General features: G+C 36.8%; 1 protein-coding gene across 1 annotated transcript in view; it reads right to left on the reverse strand.

The window, feature by feature from the left end:
• The window catches only part of gsg1l (gsg1-like), a 30368-nt gene that overhangs the window by 6436 nt on the left and 7183 nt on the right, over window positions 1-16749 (reverse strand). The window contains exons 2-4 of the mRNA XM_079812759.1: window positions 12163-12210; window positions 4635-4787; window positions 589-700 (exon numbers count right to left, since the gene is read on the reverse strand). Coding sequence (XP_079668885.1) covers window positions 589-700; window positions 4635-4787; window positions 12163-12210 — 313 coding nt within the window. The remainder of the gene's footprint in view (window positions 1-588; window positions 701-4634; window positions 4788-12162; window positions 12211-16749) is intronic.

Consider the following 16749-nt stretch of genomic DNA (forward strand, 5'->3'; position numbering starts at 1 on the left):
GTCATCAAGCTACTCCTTTGTTTTGAATAAGCGACCTCTAGCTGTGAATTACATATTGTGCCTTTAATTCATGCTTAACTAATGCACAGCGAAATGTATGACTTTTTTTCAGGATTGTTTTTATTCATTTTTGTAACAATTTAAAAGTCTTTATTGTTAAAAACATCTTTCTGACCCCAAACTTTTAAAAGATAGTGTATGTGATATAGGCTACACATTTGATGCTTATCCACCAGGTTGTCGGTAACACTTTACAATAAGGTTCATTTGTTAACATTAGTTAACTGCATTAGTTAACATTAACTAATAATGAACTGCACTTATAAAGCATTTATTTATCTTTGTAAATGTTAATTTCAACATTTACTAATGCATTATTAAAATCTTGTTAACATTAGGAACCATGAACAGCTGGATTTTTATGAACTAACGTTAACAAAGATTAGCTAATGCTGAACAGAGGTGTTGTTCATGGTTAGTTCATGTTAACTAATGCATTAACTAATATTAACTAATACAACCTTACTGTAAAGTGTAATCGTTTTGTCTGATGATGCAGATGTGACTGGAAGTACCATAGATGCTTACCAGAAGGACCAGCCATAGTCCCATGTGTGAGGCCTCCAGTCCTCTGGTCCCAAACTGACTGTGATCTGGAAAACTTGTGTGTACATCATATGAGCCACCATTCCCAGGAGACCTGTTGAGGAATCCACACATGCAGTTGGTAGGGGTGGGGGAAAAAAATCAATACAGCATAGTATCACAATATTTTGTGTGGGGATCTTGTATTGATACAGAATTTGGTCGGCCAGTGGCCGTTTTTAATAAACTGAACTGAACTGATACAAGGACAGCAAGTATCAATATTTTCATGAACTTAATTTCAGCCAGTATTGTGCAAAATTGTACCGCAAGCTCTTCGCTTATAAAGTGGGAAATAATAATAATTTAAAATATTTCTTTCAGACTGTAATATCACAAACAGCACATCACTCTTGCTCACACACACGTGCGCAGTAAGCTGTGTGTCCAGGCGCATTCTCGTATATTTCTGAACGTGGGCTGTTCTGTCCATGTTGATGTGTTACACTCTAAAAATGCTGGGTTAAATACAACCCAAGCTGGGATGAAAATGGACTAACCCAGCGATTTGGTTGTTTTAAGCAAACATTTAACCCAACCGCTGGGTTAAAACGACCCATTCACTGGGTTAAAACAACCCAATTGCTGGGTTAGTCCATTTTCCACCCAACTTGGGTTATTTTTAACCCAGCATTTTTTAGAGTGTAGTTACACGTGTTGATTTGTCACCAGCTGCGCACTGCAATGCAACAGAACTTCGCTCGCAATTACAATCAAAGAAACTTGCCACTTCAGCTGCAACAGCGGTAACATTTCTTGCCTACTGCGGCACCACCCCCACAGTCGTTTTGATATTTTATAGTAGTAAAAATCATTTAGTTCAGTTAGAGAACAACTAGAGTCACAGCACAGACCAGCAGCTGGAGTCAGATTTCATTTATCACGAGAGTGAGGTGCTGAATGACAAGACTACGGTGGAACATTTGGTTTCAACGCGAAATGTAAAAGTGCCTATTTAAGTGAGTTTGTCATTGTACTGTTTTGTTGTTGTGTTTTTCATTAAGAATAATAATAAAGCAATTGCTGCCCCTGAATGGGCGCTAATTCTAAAGTAAAATGCGTTATTAATTTGTTATTGCAATACTCAGCATATCAGATTTTTTTAAAAATCGCAATAATATCGTACCGTGGCTTAAGTATCGTGATAATATCGAATCGTGGGGCCTCTGGAGATTCCCACCCCTAGCAGTTGGTGATTTCTCATTCTGTTGTTGCTCATTGGATCCAGCCCTCTGAACATTTTATTTTGTTTTAGGGTTTTTAAATCCTCTTTTGTTTTCCACAGAAAAACAGCATTTGGTATGAGGATGATTAAATTAGGACTGGCTTATGGACATGTTTGTATATTTATGGAACCGTCTACACCAGTGTTTCTCAACCTTCTTTTAATTTTTTTGCCACGGCACAGTTTTGATAAGTAAAAAATCCCACGGCACACCACTAAGCAGGTAGGAACACAATAAGGTCATACATATTGTCACTGTTGGGCAGAAACCTCATATTTTTAAAAAAGTTAAACACTGTATCAACAAAGTGGGGTTATTGAGGCTTTACATATGGCCAGACACATGTATGTGTCATTATTATATTAACATTTTATGATAATCAAGCTGAGATGGAGCTACAAAGTTTTTGTCCAGCGAACGACAGAGGCAGTAAGTGCATCGCATTACGATCAACTTACAGTTTATAAAGTTTATTGTAGCTATGTGGGCGCTCAGTTTTTCTTGTTGTTGAATACATTTGGCCAAAATCTCATGATCTAAAAGATGAAACGCTATGCACAGGATATTTAAAAAACAGTATATTGGCTACAACTAGACGACAAATACCAAGACTCTTCTCCGCTCTTCAAATACATAAAACATTAGCTTTTATAGACATAGTGTTTCTTGTGTAAAGAAAATGCTGTACTTAATCAAACAGTTATTTATTTACCCTTGCATTGCAAACAAGCAGAGACACTCCAAACTTGGTGTGGCATTTCATTCACGATAGAGGCAGGTGGAGTTATGAGGTTTGACCGACAGTTTGAGGATCCAATGGAGTTACAAGGTTTAGTCACAAGCTCTTTTTAATACTTTTCATTGGTTAAATATTTGTAAAACCCACATGCAGGCATAAATTACCAATAGAATTGATTTTTAAAGATAAAATAAAATCGACAAAATACAGAGATACAAGGTATCAATCCACCTGAGAGTGACAATTCTTATTTGTAGCTTTTATTTATTTATTTTTTGACATTTGATGATTTTCCATGGCACGCAGTGGTTGGAAAACGCTGGTCTACGCAGTTTGCGTCATAGAGATGATACAAACACACTTTCAATACAGATTTAAAGGTCTCTCTGACAAACACTACTAACTACTTTTGAAGTGATCCTTTGGATTACAAGACAAAATCCCAGCATATATGCAGGTAGAACCTGTTCTCTATTAAATACAATAGGATCAGTGAAGTGTGTCTGGTGTGACAAGTGCTCAAAACACCGGCCGAGGGATGAATAAGGTGGGGTTGTTATGAAACCGTGTAACTGCACAACATTTTTAAAATAAAATTAAAATGTTTTACCTTTTGTTACTTTAAATACAACTTGTTAGTTTACTATGATTTCCTCTAAATATTTTTTTGTTCAACTGAAGACCAAGATGATCAGATGATGAACTGAAACAGCAACAAAAATGTGTTTCAAATCAAACTTTAAAAAAAAGTTACACAGTATAAAGTAATTTCAAAGTTTTTATGTAGCATTCTGAATAGTTTTGTTAATTGTGTTTGAGGATTTATGGCATGTCCATTCTGGCATCTGCCTAATTTATACCAAGTGACGGATGAGTTTGTGCCAAAATACTGTAGTTTGATTGGACAGATAACCTGTGATATCAAAAACTAAAGAAGATATGGGAATATTATTTTATCCAACCCCATTTTTAACCGCTGTCAGCTAACCACACAAAGGCTCATCTCTGGATGGGTGAGCTCTCTCTCTCGGAATTAAAAAGCATTAAGGCCCCAAATGAACTGGACTGTATTGGGTATAAGTTGAAGGTATTCAAATCAAATAATCAGACATTCAAAAAGCAGCAGCTGTTCTGGTGTTCTAACAGCTGGGTTTTACCCATGATGCACTGGACTGTAGATAGAGAGATGAAGTCTGAGGAGACCTCCATTTTCTCCACATCATCTCATTCCCAAATCAATGTGTTGTCAATTGTGAAATTATTATTAAGTAACAGATTTGACTGATTCTTAATATAACAAGCTATTAAATATGAAATATTTACAATATATACACAGAATATATTTTTGAAAGAAGTCTTATGCTCACCAATGCTGCGTTTGATTTAATTTAAAATAACTTTTTTATTTTAATATATAGTATTTAAAAATGTAATTTATTTCTGTGATGGCAGAGCTGAATTTTCAGCATCATTACTCCAGTCTTCAGTGTCACATGATCCTTCAGAAATCGTTCTAATATGACGATTTGGTGCTCATATTATCGATGTTGAAAACAGTTGCGATGCCTAATATTCATTTAAAGAATGTCATTTATTTGAACTTTACTGTCACTTTTGATCAATTTAATGTGTCCTCTCTAAATTATCTTAAAAAAAAAAACAAGAAATGTATTGACCCAAAACCTTTAAACGGTAGTGGATAACTGGAAATTACATTTTTTAAAACTATAGTCTAAACTGTAGTAAAATGTTTTGTCTAATGTTACAAGAAACACTATTTTGTCATTTAAAAGTTCTATCAGCACGGCTACAAAATCATTATACTTGAAAATTACAGATTTTTAATGACTACATTTCAGCAGGGACTAACAAACAAAAAAAGGCCAAAACTTTCTATTGTCACCATCATTTGTGACTGTGGTGAGACCAAACAGGAATGTGTCTTTGTACGGGTGATAAATGTAATGAAGTTATGCGTAATTAGTTTCTCTAAGTGTGAGGTGGGGACAAGGGTGCAGGCCTACCTGACAGCACAGTGAAGACTGCGGCGAAGGCGTTCAGTTTGAGTCCATCGATCACATTACTGGAGTGAAAAAGCTCCAGGCACATCAGACTGAAGCCAACGACCAGCAGCATGATGTATAGCACCTCAGACACAACTGACAGCCAAAGGACACCTGCAAAACACACACACGCGCACACTGGTGAGCAAAGCGCTTTGCTGTTCTCCATAATTCTGTGTCATTTCTATTCACACGGTCAGATTCGAGTGAAAATTTAACAACTCACCCCCTGCATATAAAATGGACATGTATTGGTAGTTCTTCACGTTGAGTTCAATTTGAAAGTGCAGATGGGTGTTTTTAGTTCACTAAGCAGAAATCATTTGATATGAGCATCTAGGGTCTATAATAGCTGCTCAATGAAAGAGCACATTAATTTGAACCTGACAATAGTTTCAGAAACAATAGGGCTTAAAATGAATAAATATTTAAGACTCTGCAGTATCTGTAGGCAGGGCTTGATCTGAGGGGCGATGACATCCCCCTTGTTGAACAGAATGTATCCCCTCTAAACCACCATCCATGCTTACCATTCCCGTATTATGTAAAACTTATCATCCAAGTGAAATGTTCACATTCTCTACATATAATAATTAACAAACGATAAATAACAGCGATTGACCAATCAGAACTCTGATCAGAGCTGCGCACGGTCAATCAAACTTCCGTCCTTTTTCGCACTGTTCAAAATGACCAAGAAAACGTTTCAAGTGCATCATTTGATGTTTTTAAAAAAAAAAAATGGTATGATAGTTCTTTGATTAGTGTTTAAGGACATTCCCCTGACATAAGTTTCAGTAAGGGATTGTTGTCAAAGTTGCATTGAATGATTGAATACGAATGCAACCACTGAGGTGATAAAGCATGAATATGTTAGTTAAATGTATGTGTTTTTTTAACTATGGAACTAATCTGCACAGAAACCATTCAAACCACAGCTGTATCGCTAATATACAGTTCGACATAAGCACTCAAGCTGCTGACCGCTAATAGCTCCAAAGCAGCACTTTTGACAGAGTTTCTGGCTATTTCTATCCAGTTATTTAGAATTAAAAGGATGTGTGATGTACGTGTGACTGTAAGGGACCGAGTGGCATAGAGGATGGGCACGCACTGCAGGGGGGCACATCGAGAAGCCCCCCACCCCAACCAAATTTTAATACATTATGCAGCCTTACAAAACACTCAAATAATATGGTTTGTGGATTCTTGTCCATGGAATACGTCACTTCCAGTATTTTGCCGATACTCGACACAGGCAAATTGCAATCAAGGAATTTTTTTAAACGAGTACTCAAATTTAATCGAGAAATCGTGACAGCCCTATTGGATTTTCTATCTTTTTTCCAAGATTGTGAATTTTATCTCACAATTCAAGGGCAGCACCAGGAGGCCTTTCTTTGTGGTTTGCAAATTCTTGCGTGGTTCTCCGGGTGCTCTGGTTTCCCCAACAGTCCAAAGACTTCCAGGTTAGGTAAATTGGAGAGTCAAAAATTGCCTATGTGCGATTGTGTGTGTGAGAGCCCTGTGATGTACTGGCCATCTGTCCAGGGTTCTTTCCCCTGCCTCTGGCATAAGAAACTGGGATAGGCTCCTAGAAGGTTGTATAGAATGAATTAATGATCTGAATTGCAGGTTTATATCTCTGTCACATATTCCCTGTGTGTTTGTGGACTTTTACATTATTTCCTGTTGTGTATTTTGCTTTGTAGTTCTTTGTAGTTTTTCATGCTGATTTAGTTCTCCAGGTGTTTCCTATCTGTCACGCCCCCTTGATACCTTGTTTAGCTTGTGTATTCATAGTGCTTGTGTTCCACCCGTGTTTTATCAGTCGTTGTATGTATGTATTGATGTGGTATTATGAGTTCCTTGTTTTTCATTACATGTTTTGTCATTACATGTTCCTGCACTTAGATCCGCTTCCTTGCCTGCTCATTCCACACTCTGCGTTACAATCTCTTAGCTAATAAAGCCCAATTCTGAGGAAAGAAAGACCTCATTTTTAAAATATTATATATATATATATTTTTCCTCAGCGATTTATAAAATCTGAAATGTGATATATATATATATATTTATATATAAATTGCATTAATTACCCCTAGGACTTTATAACTTGCAATTGCACGTTTTTTTATCTTACATTTCTAAGAAAAAAAGTCAGAATTGAGAGATAAAAAGTCACTTTAAAGGTAAATATTGTTTAATGCTATGAATTCCCCTCAACAAAAAAAAGTAAGATATAAATATTTAATATTGGACTTAAAAAATTAGTACATTAATTTCACATTCATTAATTTAGCCCCCATGACCAAACATACAATCCCATTTTAATTTAGTTTAAATCAAACAAACAATGATTTTAGAAGATATGAGACACTTCCTGTCCTTTTTTCCCATACTTTAATCCCTCGCCATGGCAACACCGTTAGAGAGATCCTATATCCGTTTGCAATTTAGCATCCTCCATTGGCTTCAATTTAGTCATGTCTTGGCTTAATATTGACTGAGTTTGGTGGAGATAACATGAATCCCCTAGGAGTAGGCGAGAGCGGGGCACAACCTAACGCTTTTTGACTTTCTCAGTTTGTGTAAATCCACTTGGGGTTCAGAGTATTTATTTTTTCCCACATTCATTTCACACGTCAAGTACAATTATGTGGTTTTGTTTCATTGATACAGTGTATACTTTTTCTTGATTTACCCCAAAAGAATGGAAGTGAAATGTGACAACATGCCCCATAGATGAGATGAAAAATAAACTTAAAGGGATAGTTTACCCAAAAATGAAAATTCTGTCATCATTTACTCACCCTCAAGTTGTTCCAAACCTGTATGAGTTTCTTTGTTCTGCTGGACATAAAAGAAGATATTTTGAAGAATATTTGTAGGGGAAAAATACTATGGTAGTCAATGGTTGCTCTATCTGCTTGGTTACAAACATTCTTCAAAATATCTTCTTTTGTGTTCAGCAGAACAGAGAAACTCGTACAGGTTTGGAACAACTTGAGGGTGAGTAAATGATGACAGAATTTTCATTTTTGGGCGAACTATCCCTTTAAGAAATGTACTTTTGCTATGGTTAAAAAAAAATGTGATATGGCAACTAGTAAATACACTAAGTTTCGTAATCCTGGCATGTGTGGAAAGTTTTAACTAGCCCCGCGTTAGCTTATGCCCCGCTCTCCCCTAGTACTTAAAAATTCAGTACCTGATTTTTCAAAAAAATCCATATTCAAACCAAAATAGCTGACTTCCTATTAACCCATATTGTCACTTGTTTTGATCAATTCAATTCAGCATCCTTGCTGAATTAAATTATTAGTTTATTTAAAGGACAACTCCGGTGAAAAATGAACCTAGGGGTAATTAACACATGGTTACCAAGTAGATCGTTCTCTGGGATGCGTTTTCATGACAAAATCGAATGTAAAGAGTTTTATCTCTAAAAACAGATTAGCTTATAACGCTAGTAAATGGGGCACAGACTAAGTAAAATTAAATCGCTAGTTAATACCACTAACAAGGCTCAAAATAGCCTCACACTAACACGGTAGCATAATGAGGGTCCCTACATGCAAACCGAAGCATTGAGAACTTTGTAAGTGTACAAACAGTTTAAAAAGAAGAGATACTTTATAAAGACAGAACATTACGCGTGTACAGACAGGAGCCATCTTGGAAAACAGTCTCGACGAGTCGAGCCACGAACGCTGTGCTAAGTGTGCTGGTCGATAGGAAGTATCGCAGCTTAGCACAGCGTTCGTGGCTCGACTCGTCGAGACTGTTTTCCAAGATGGCTCCTGTCTGTATACGCATCTGTAAACACATCCCAGAGAACGATCTACTCGGTAACCATGTGTTAATTACCCCTAGGTTCATTTTTCACCGGAGTTGTCCTTTAATCTGAACCCAAACTTTTGAACACTACTGAAAAAAATATATATTATTAAATTGGAAAAATGCAAAATATAAGAATTTGGGATCTGTAATGATGCTCTATACTCCAAAGAGTATATATATACTCCAAACAAATGCATAAACATTCCTGAGTTCTTACTAGAAGTCAGCTTTCTCATTAGCGGTAATCATACTAAACTTGACATGATAACAACATCTGCAGTTTGAAAAACAAAGCTGCTTTTGTGTCTCAAAAGGATCTTCATTTATTTTATTTCATTTGTATGTATTTTTGAGAGATTAGAGAAACATCTAGTTGTATCCATCAGACTGACTCAAGGGTGTTTCCATAACAGTAACCAGCTCCTCCTAACAAGCAGAATTCCCAATCGCCCCGAAGCTTCCTCAGAGAAGGACTCAGCAACGATAACAGGGGTTGTTTTGGTCTGAGATCATAATGCTATTTTGCTTACTTTTTACATTCGGAGCTCACGTTATACACCACATTCAGAGCAGTGCTATGACAGTGAAGCTGTGAGGGATAGATTTACCGTGTTTTCAATGGTCTGCCGTTTTTTGTTTACTGAAATTTCTCGGAAAGCTATTCTTGCAGTGTTTCGTCATGCAACATAACAATCCAAAAACACGTTAAATAACAGTACAACCCACTGAAGAGATGCATGTGTCGATCCTTCAAAACCTCTTTTTCATTCACGTTCAAAAATGGCGCTGCTGTGAATAAGGTCTATAGTCTAGTCTGCCGCTATCCCTGTGCTACCCATTATCCACTGTGAAATGTGGCTTCGTTCGGGGTTTCCCGACACATTCCCTCACACACATGGTAAATAAAAGATGACAGACTATGATAGAAACACAGGTGGTGAGTGATTAAAGCATCTTAACCTGAAATATGACTGCATTCTGCAATATTAATGTCTGTAGTGTCTGTCTTCAAGAGTTCAAACACATCAGGGCACCTTTGAAAGTCTGCCCTACATTCTTCAGAAGCGACTATAAACAGTGTGTCGATTTTCTCGAGGGCTCCTTGAGGCAGTCGCAGAGAAAAGCACTGTTTGAGGGCTTGATATCGTCTGAATTGGGATTGAGAGAGGATATGGAACCACTAAATCTTCTGTTGGCTTAACCTGAGCATATTTAGTATTCCTAAATCTAATTTCTCATCCTAGTTTTTGCACAAACTCACAAACAAAAGACAACACTTAGATAGAGGGATGAATCTGAGAACGCTTCAATCAAAATGCACTTCCATCACTCTTTGGCCGATTCCACAAATATCGGCAGCTTTGTATCAAACATGATTATCAGCGGAGACCTTGAAAGTCAGTCATGACATATAAGATAAAAACCAGAGGACAGGCAACGGTGTAGTTTGCTTTGCAAATGTTCTCCCCTGAAACTGTGGCAGATGTAATTTGCAAGCAAAATTCATTTTCCATTTTGATTGCAGAGTAATATCTCTAGATTTGTTCAAGGCGAGATGTATTATGCAGTAGTCCCCTGAACAGAAATAAAATTCCATATTCAAAATGATATTTCTGCTCTGAAGGCTTTGCCACTGCGAAAAACGTCAACAATTAAAGCCTTCCTTTAAAATTATTTTAGGAATGCATTAGGTTATCGGTTATACGAAGTTACGTCATACGTAACTTCAAAGAACAATACAATTTGTTGTCAGTATTGGATCACACTTTTGTTTGTGGGTGTGTTTTCAACTGTACGGACCCTGTGGACATTTAGTGTTCACACTCTCACTGTTTAATTTGTTTGCTAACAGTGTCCAACAGTGGACACTAGGGCTGGGTAAAAGATAATGATTTCTCGCTTTTAATCGATTCTCATTTTTACGAACCGATATCGATTCTTAAATCCCAAGAATCGATTAGTCATCCTGTTTTCAGTTGATGAATGAACGGAGCATTGTAGCGCGCCTCGCATTCAATAAATCGCAATAATCTTTGAGCTTTGTTACTATTGATATGAAACAAAGTCTCAGATTTCAAATTACGTCCATTTTATTATGAAATTCAAAAACATAAATACCGTTTTTTGGCGCTGTGGCATGAGATCTCTCTGGAGCAACTCAGCTCAAGAGAAGCGGCACGTGAACTGATCATCTCCTCCGCTTTAATACCAGTTACAGCGCGAAATAAACATGAATGATCTGAGAGTGTGTTAAAAGATAGAGTACAACTTACCGAAATCAGTATCATGTCTCATGTAATCGCTCAGTGTTTCAACCGTGAAAAGACGTCAGTAAAACAGCTTGTAAAGAATGTCACGTAACAATTTACCTCAGAAAAACCATATCCAGTGTCCATAAACTCGTTCGTCAGCTAGAAAAAATAACTCTAGAGAGGAGCATTTTGCTAAATATATGCACCATATTACATATTCATTATAATTTTTTAATCTTCTTCAATATTAGATTAAATCAGGCATGTTTTTGACAGCCACCATTTAAATGTATACATTTCATATAACTTTATTATTGTTATAAAAAATATCACTGAGAGTATAAAAACCTTTTTACCTTCAATATAGGCTAATGTAGTACCGACTGACTCCCATAGTTTACAGCATTAGTTCAGAGATTTGTTTTCCTTGAGAGAATTTGCCATGTATTGTACCTGATATATAATCAATATTGAATAGAATCGGAATCGAATCGAATTGCAAGCTTGTGAATCGAAATTTATTTGAATTGTGAAATTTGTGTCCATACCCAGCCCAAGTGGACACACAAGCATCACATTATAATTATGTTATCTGTCATACACAGTGTCATTTCCATTACGTCTCTAAATGATGTTTTATTAACAAAATTCGTGAGGAGCACGTTCAGATAATTGACACGAGCGGAGAGCACTCAGCCAATCGACAATAAGAGGTATATATATTCAGCAGTCTTACCTCCGTTCCTTGACAGATTACTCAAGATTACTGCAAGTGTGAACTCGTGAATTATGTATTGTGGTGGAAATGTAATTCTTTTTAGAAAAATGGCCAACTGTGTGTCCTAAATATATATATTTTTTATATATAAAAAAAACATTTATGCATTAAAAAAAGTCTATTCACACGTAAGATTTCCTTATTACTGTTTTGATCCAGTTTTAAACATTTATAATGGATTTTCATACTTTAAGATTAAAGCTCTTGGTCTTGGACAAGAATACAATTATAAATTATAGATAAAAAAGCATTCGAATAGCGTGAAAAAAGTTTTAATATGACCTTCACCCCAAATCTGCCACATACAAGTGGCTTCTGAAGAAAAACTCTCGCACTCTACTAAAGAGTGATATTGCATCACAGTCCTTTAAATTATTTTTAAAGGCTGATGTTTTTTTTTTCTTAAAAACTGCAAAACTTAAAGCAAATAACTTGCACTGGCCTGGAGGATGTGAACATTCACTCATACATGCATATTTTAGCTAATGCACCACACACAAAGTGTGTATCAAATAATGCAGGGATGCTCCAAGGCGGAGATAAGAGATCTATCATAGGTTTCGGTGTGTGCTGTCGGACAAGCCTGAATGGCACTCTAATGACAGCCATTACTCACCTCTTTCAGATGCCGGGGCCAGATCAATAAAACTCCTGCATTTCTCACCTGGAAAGACACAAAACAACCAAAGAGTTAACATCTGTGCTCTACAAGCTCTTTTTGTGTACAGAGAGTCAGAGGGCTCAACTTTATTCTTATAGTGCTGTTTTCCAGTGATAAGACACCTTCAGCAGTCTGCTTCCCCCTGGATGAATCCATCACTTGAGTTTTTGTCTAAAGAGATTGTTGTGTTTGTTAGCATTAACCTCTACGTTTCATTTCGGTATGAGGCCTTTTTGATTACGCAAACCAAGCGTTTTTTCAACCTGGCTTAATGTCATGTTAAATTTGTAGCATAAGACATGCTTTTCCTGTAATTATATCAATCATATAAATGTGTAGAAAGTCTGTATATATGCCTCGATTAACCCCTTGTGTTATGTTGCGGGTCAATTTGACCCGTTTTGATTTTTAAGTTGTCAGAAATATCAGTTCTGTCAGGTCCATTAAGTCAAGAACACACATGACAATAAAAATGATTTAGAATTTTTTTATTGAATTGCAATCAGTTGATGAATTCTGAATTACATTTGTTTTTGGCGGTATGGCTCTGTTCAGGGAGTCCTCTGACCTTTCATGAGCACCATGAAATAGCAGAGAGTCAGAGGACAGCAGCAGCATCAGGGAACGCTTACCAGTTTAGGACTGGGAGAGCTTAACTATTCCCCCCCAAACAAACCATACCTGGCAATCCTCTTGAGAATGACACAAGAGGATGGTGTAGAAAAATGCTTATGAATTTTATGAATGAATTACTAATTGGTGCAATATGGTTCTGTTCGAATGAGTCTCCTGACCATTCATGAGACCATGAATTAGCAGTGAGTCAGGGGACAGCAGCAGCATTAGGGAACGCTCACACAGTTTAGGACTGGGAGAGCTTAACTATTCCCCCCAAACAAACCATACCTGGCAATCCTCTTGAGAATAAAACAAGAGGATGGAATTAGACAATTAAAATGCTTAGACGTCTTATGAATGAATTACAAATTAGTGCAATATGGTTTTGTTCAGATGAGTCTCCTGACCTTGACCTTTCATGAGCACCATGTAATAGCATTGAGTCAGGGGACAGCAGCAGCGTTAGTGGACGCTCATATGAATTAGGACTGGGGGAGCTGAACTAGCATGATGAATGTAACCAGCTAATTGATAGAAGTAATTTATATACGTCGACAGCTACTGAAGCTATACTATTAAATTTCCCATGCAACGATCAGAGAGCAGCACTCATAGCTTTTCTAATGGATGGCTCGAGCATCGGGCCAGATAAAACGTTCATAAGCAGATGAAGACAATCACATGAATGGCCTTCAAATGTAGAGACAAGAGTGGAGGAAGCTGCAGTTGTAGCAGCCATAATGCACAGAGAATGAGCCGTATAACGCTCTGAGGGAAGCTTGCGGTATGCATAGCGGTGGAGACAGGAGGCAAGCCAGGCTCTGGACACGAGCTTCCGCACTCCAAGGCAAATAATGGATCCTGCTGACCAGCTTGTAGATGACTCCTCAGGTAGGCTAACATAGATGACATAAAAGCAGAGTCAGATTCAGAGATAAAACGCCATTCATCCCCTTTCCTAGCAGTTTAGTGTGCTTAGAATTATGCTGAAGTGCTAGGAACAAATTGATACATAAGAAATGTGAGGTCATGTGACCGCAAGTAAAACGTATCTTAGCAATATATCAGGATAAGGCCCAAAACACCTCTATCAGCTTTAATAATATCAAATTCCCATAGTGCCTATAGCTTTAAGAAAAGCATATTCCCAATAGTGCCTATCAGTGATGCGCGGGTCAATGTATAAACAACCCGCACCCGACCGACGTTTTCAACTAACCCGCCCGCAACTCGGACCGCAAAAAAAAAAGAAGAAAATATTGTACCCGACCCGCTTCCTGACCCGCATTTTTTAAAAGTAGTAAATGCTCATCGTAGCTCATTGGGCAATTGAGAAAATGTTTCAGGCCCTGGCGTGGTGCGCTCAGAGGTGCAGCAGCGAGAGCAGGAAGTTCTTGAGGCGGCCCATCATTTTCCATTTCAGCTCCAGATGCATATTATTGATGAACGCGATGTTTATGTTTCGACCCGGCTTGAAGAATTCATCAGCCCACATTTGGAAAAGTGTGAAAGCCCTTAGGAGCGCAAACTGTTATTTTTCTGAATGCTGTATGATATAGCCTAGTGTTATGTAATACAGGCTTGATTTATTCATTTATTTCGTTAAATTTTCTTAACAATTAAGATGCTGCATGTGTTTATCCAGTCTAATCGAAGTGTGCGTCTCTCCCCCGACTTTCCCAACAAAAATCCCGCCCCCTCTCAGAAAATACATAAAACTGACTTTAAATGCGTTTAAAAGTAGCCTATTAAAATGGTACAATGGCATTGCTCAGTTCAACGTTTTGGGAAATCGGGCATTTTGTCCCACGTCAGCATTTATTCAAAAGTTAATAACGCTCAACATTCAAAAGGTAAATAAGGATTTATTGACGATCCGACCGACCGTGACCCGAATATCATTAAAAATATTTTTGGATGACTCGTAACCGCGGGTGGCCGCGGGCACCCGCTCATTTTGGATCAACCCGCGCATCACTGGTGCCTATAGCTTTAAGAAAACGCATATTTCCAAATTTCCAATAGCGACTTTAGCTTGAAGAAAGATTTTCTGAAAGAATCTTTAAACAATTCTGAAAAGTAACTTCTAACTCTAAAGTTCGTTATAACTTAAGAACAAGTGTGTTTCTAATAGCACCTACAGCTTTTAAAACAAGCATGTTTCCAAACTCTACTATAGCTTACGATATCACTTTAAGACAAGCACATTTCCAACATCTATAGCTTAAGAAAAAGTAGTTTTCCAGTAGCTATATCGCTTTAAGCCAAGCATGCATCAGACACTATAGCTTTAACAACAAGTGATTTCCAAAATGTATTATAGCTTTAAACAAGCATGTTCCCGATATCAACTATTAAACGACAAGCACTTCCAATATTAATTATAGCTTTAAAAACGAGCACTTCCAATATTAGTTATAGCTTTAATATTGATTATAGTTTTAAGAACACGCAATTTTCAATATTACTATAGCTTTAAGAACAAGCCTTTCACTTTTAATTAGAACTTAAGAACTAGCACTTCCAATAGTAGCTATAGCTTTAAGAACCAGCGCTTCCAATATTAATTATAGCTTTAATAACAAGCACTTTCGATATTAGCTATAGCTTTAAGAACAAGCATTTCCAATATTAGCTTTAGTTTTAAGAACAAGCATTTGCGATATTATAGTTTTAAGAACAAGCATTTCCGATATTAATTATAGTTTTAAGAACGAGCATTTCCGATATTAGCTATAGCTTCAAGAACCAGCACTTCCAATATTAATTATAGCTTTAAGAACAAGCATTTCCAATATTAGCTATAGCTTTAAGAACCAGCGTGTCCAATATTATAGCTTTAAGAACAAGCACTTCCAATATTAGCTAAAGCTTTAAGAACAAGCCTTTCAATAAAGCTTTAAGAACAAGCATTTCAATATTAGCTAAAGCTTTAAGAACAAGCATTTCAATATAAAGCTAAAGCTTTAAGAACAAGCATTTCAATATCAGCTAAAGCTTTGAGAACAAGCATTTGAATATCAGCTAAAGCTTTGAGAACAAGCATTTGAATATCAGCTAAAGCTTTGAGAACAAGCATTTGAATATCAGCTAAAGCTTTGAGAACAAGCATTTCAATATCAGCTAAAGCTTTGAGAACAAGCATTTCAATATCAGCTAAAGCTTTGAGAACAAGCATTTCAATATTAGCTAAAGCTTTGAGAACAAGCATTTCAATATTAGCTAAAGCTTTGAGAACAAGCATTTCAATATTAGCTAAAGCTTTAAGAACAAGCATTTCAATATTAGCTAAAGCTTTAAGAACAAGCATTTCAATATTAGCTAAAGCTTTAAGAACAAGCATTTCCAATATTAGCTTTTTAATACAACGCTTCCAATATTAATTATAGCTTTAATAACGAGCACTTCAGATCTCAACTATAGCTTAAGACAATATCCAATAGCAACTTTAGCTTAAAACAAGTTACACATTTACAAATACCACTATAGAGATAAAAACAATATCCATAAGCCTAGCATTTACTGAAAACGACTGGCTTAAGCAATGCAGATACCATTGTCAATTACGTTGCCAATTACCTGATAATTTTTAACAGGGCTTTAAAACGAAGTTAGCTTCATGAAGACAGATGAATGAGAGTGAAAATTGCCAGCTGAGACATATGCTTGATATACTTACCTTGTGGAGTGCAGATTTCTCTGAAATTGTTCTTGAGTCAGTCACATTAAGTTTTAAGTATAACTTCAGAGGGTCCATGAAAATAATGCAGCGATGCAAACTCCAAATTAGACAGTTTATGAACCATGCGACAAAATCGCAAGTTCACAACCTGAATGAATGTGAGGTGAACCGTGTGGGGGCGAATTGCTCGCTATATTTCGCACTGCACAAATCCTTGTGATATGATTCTGTTTTGCCTGCCG

This window comes from Gobio gobio (assembly GCF_949357685.1).
Source record: "Gobio gobio genome assembly, chromosome: 1".
NCBI lineage: Eukaryota > Metazoa > Chordata > Actinopteri > Cypriniformes > Gobionidae > Gobio > Gobio gobio.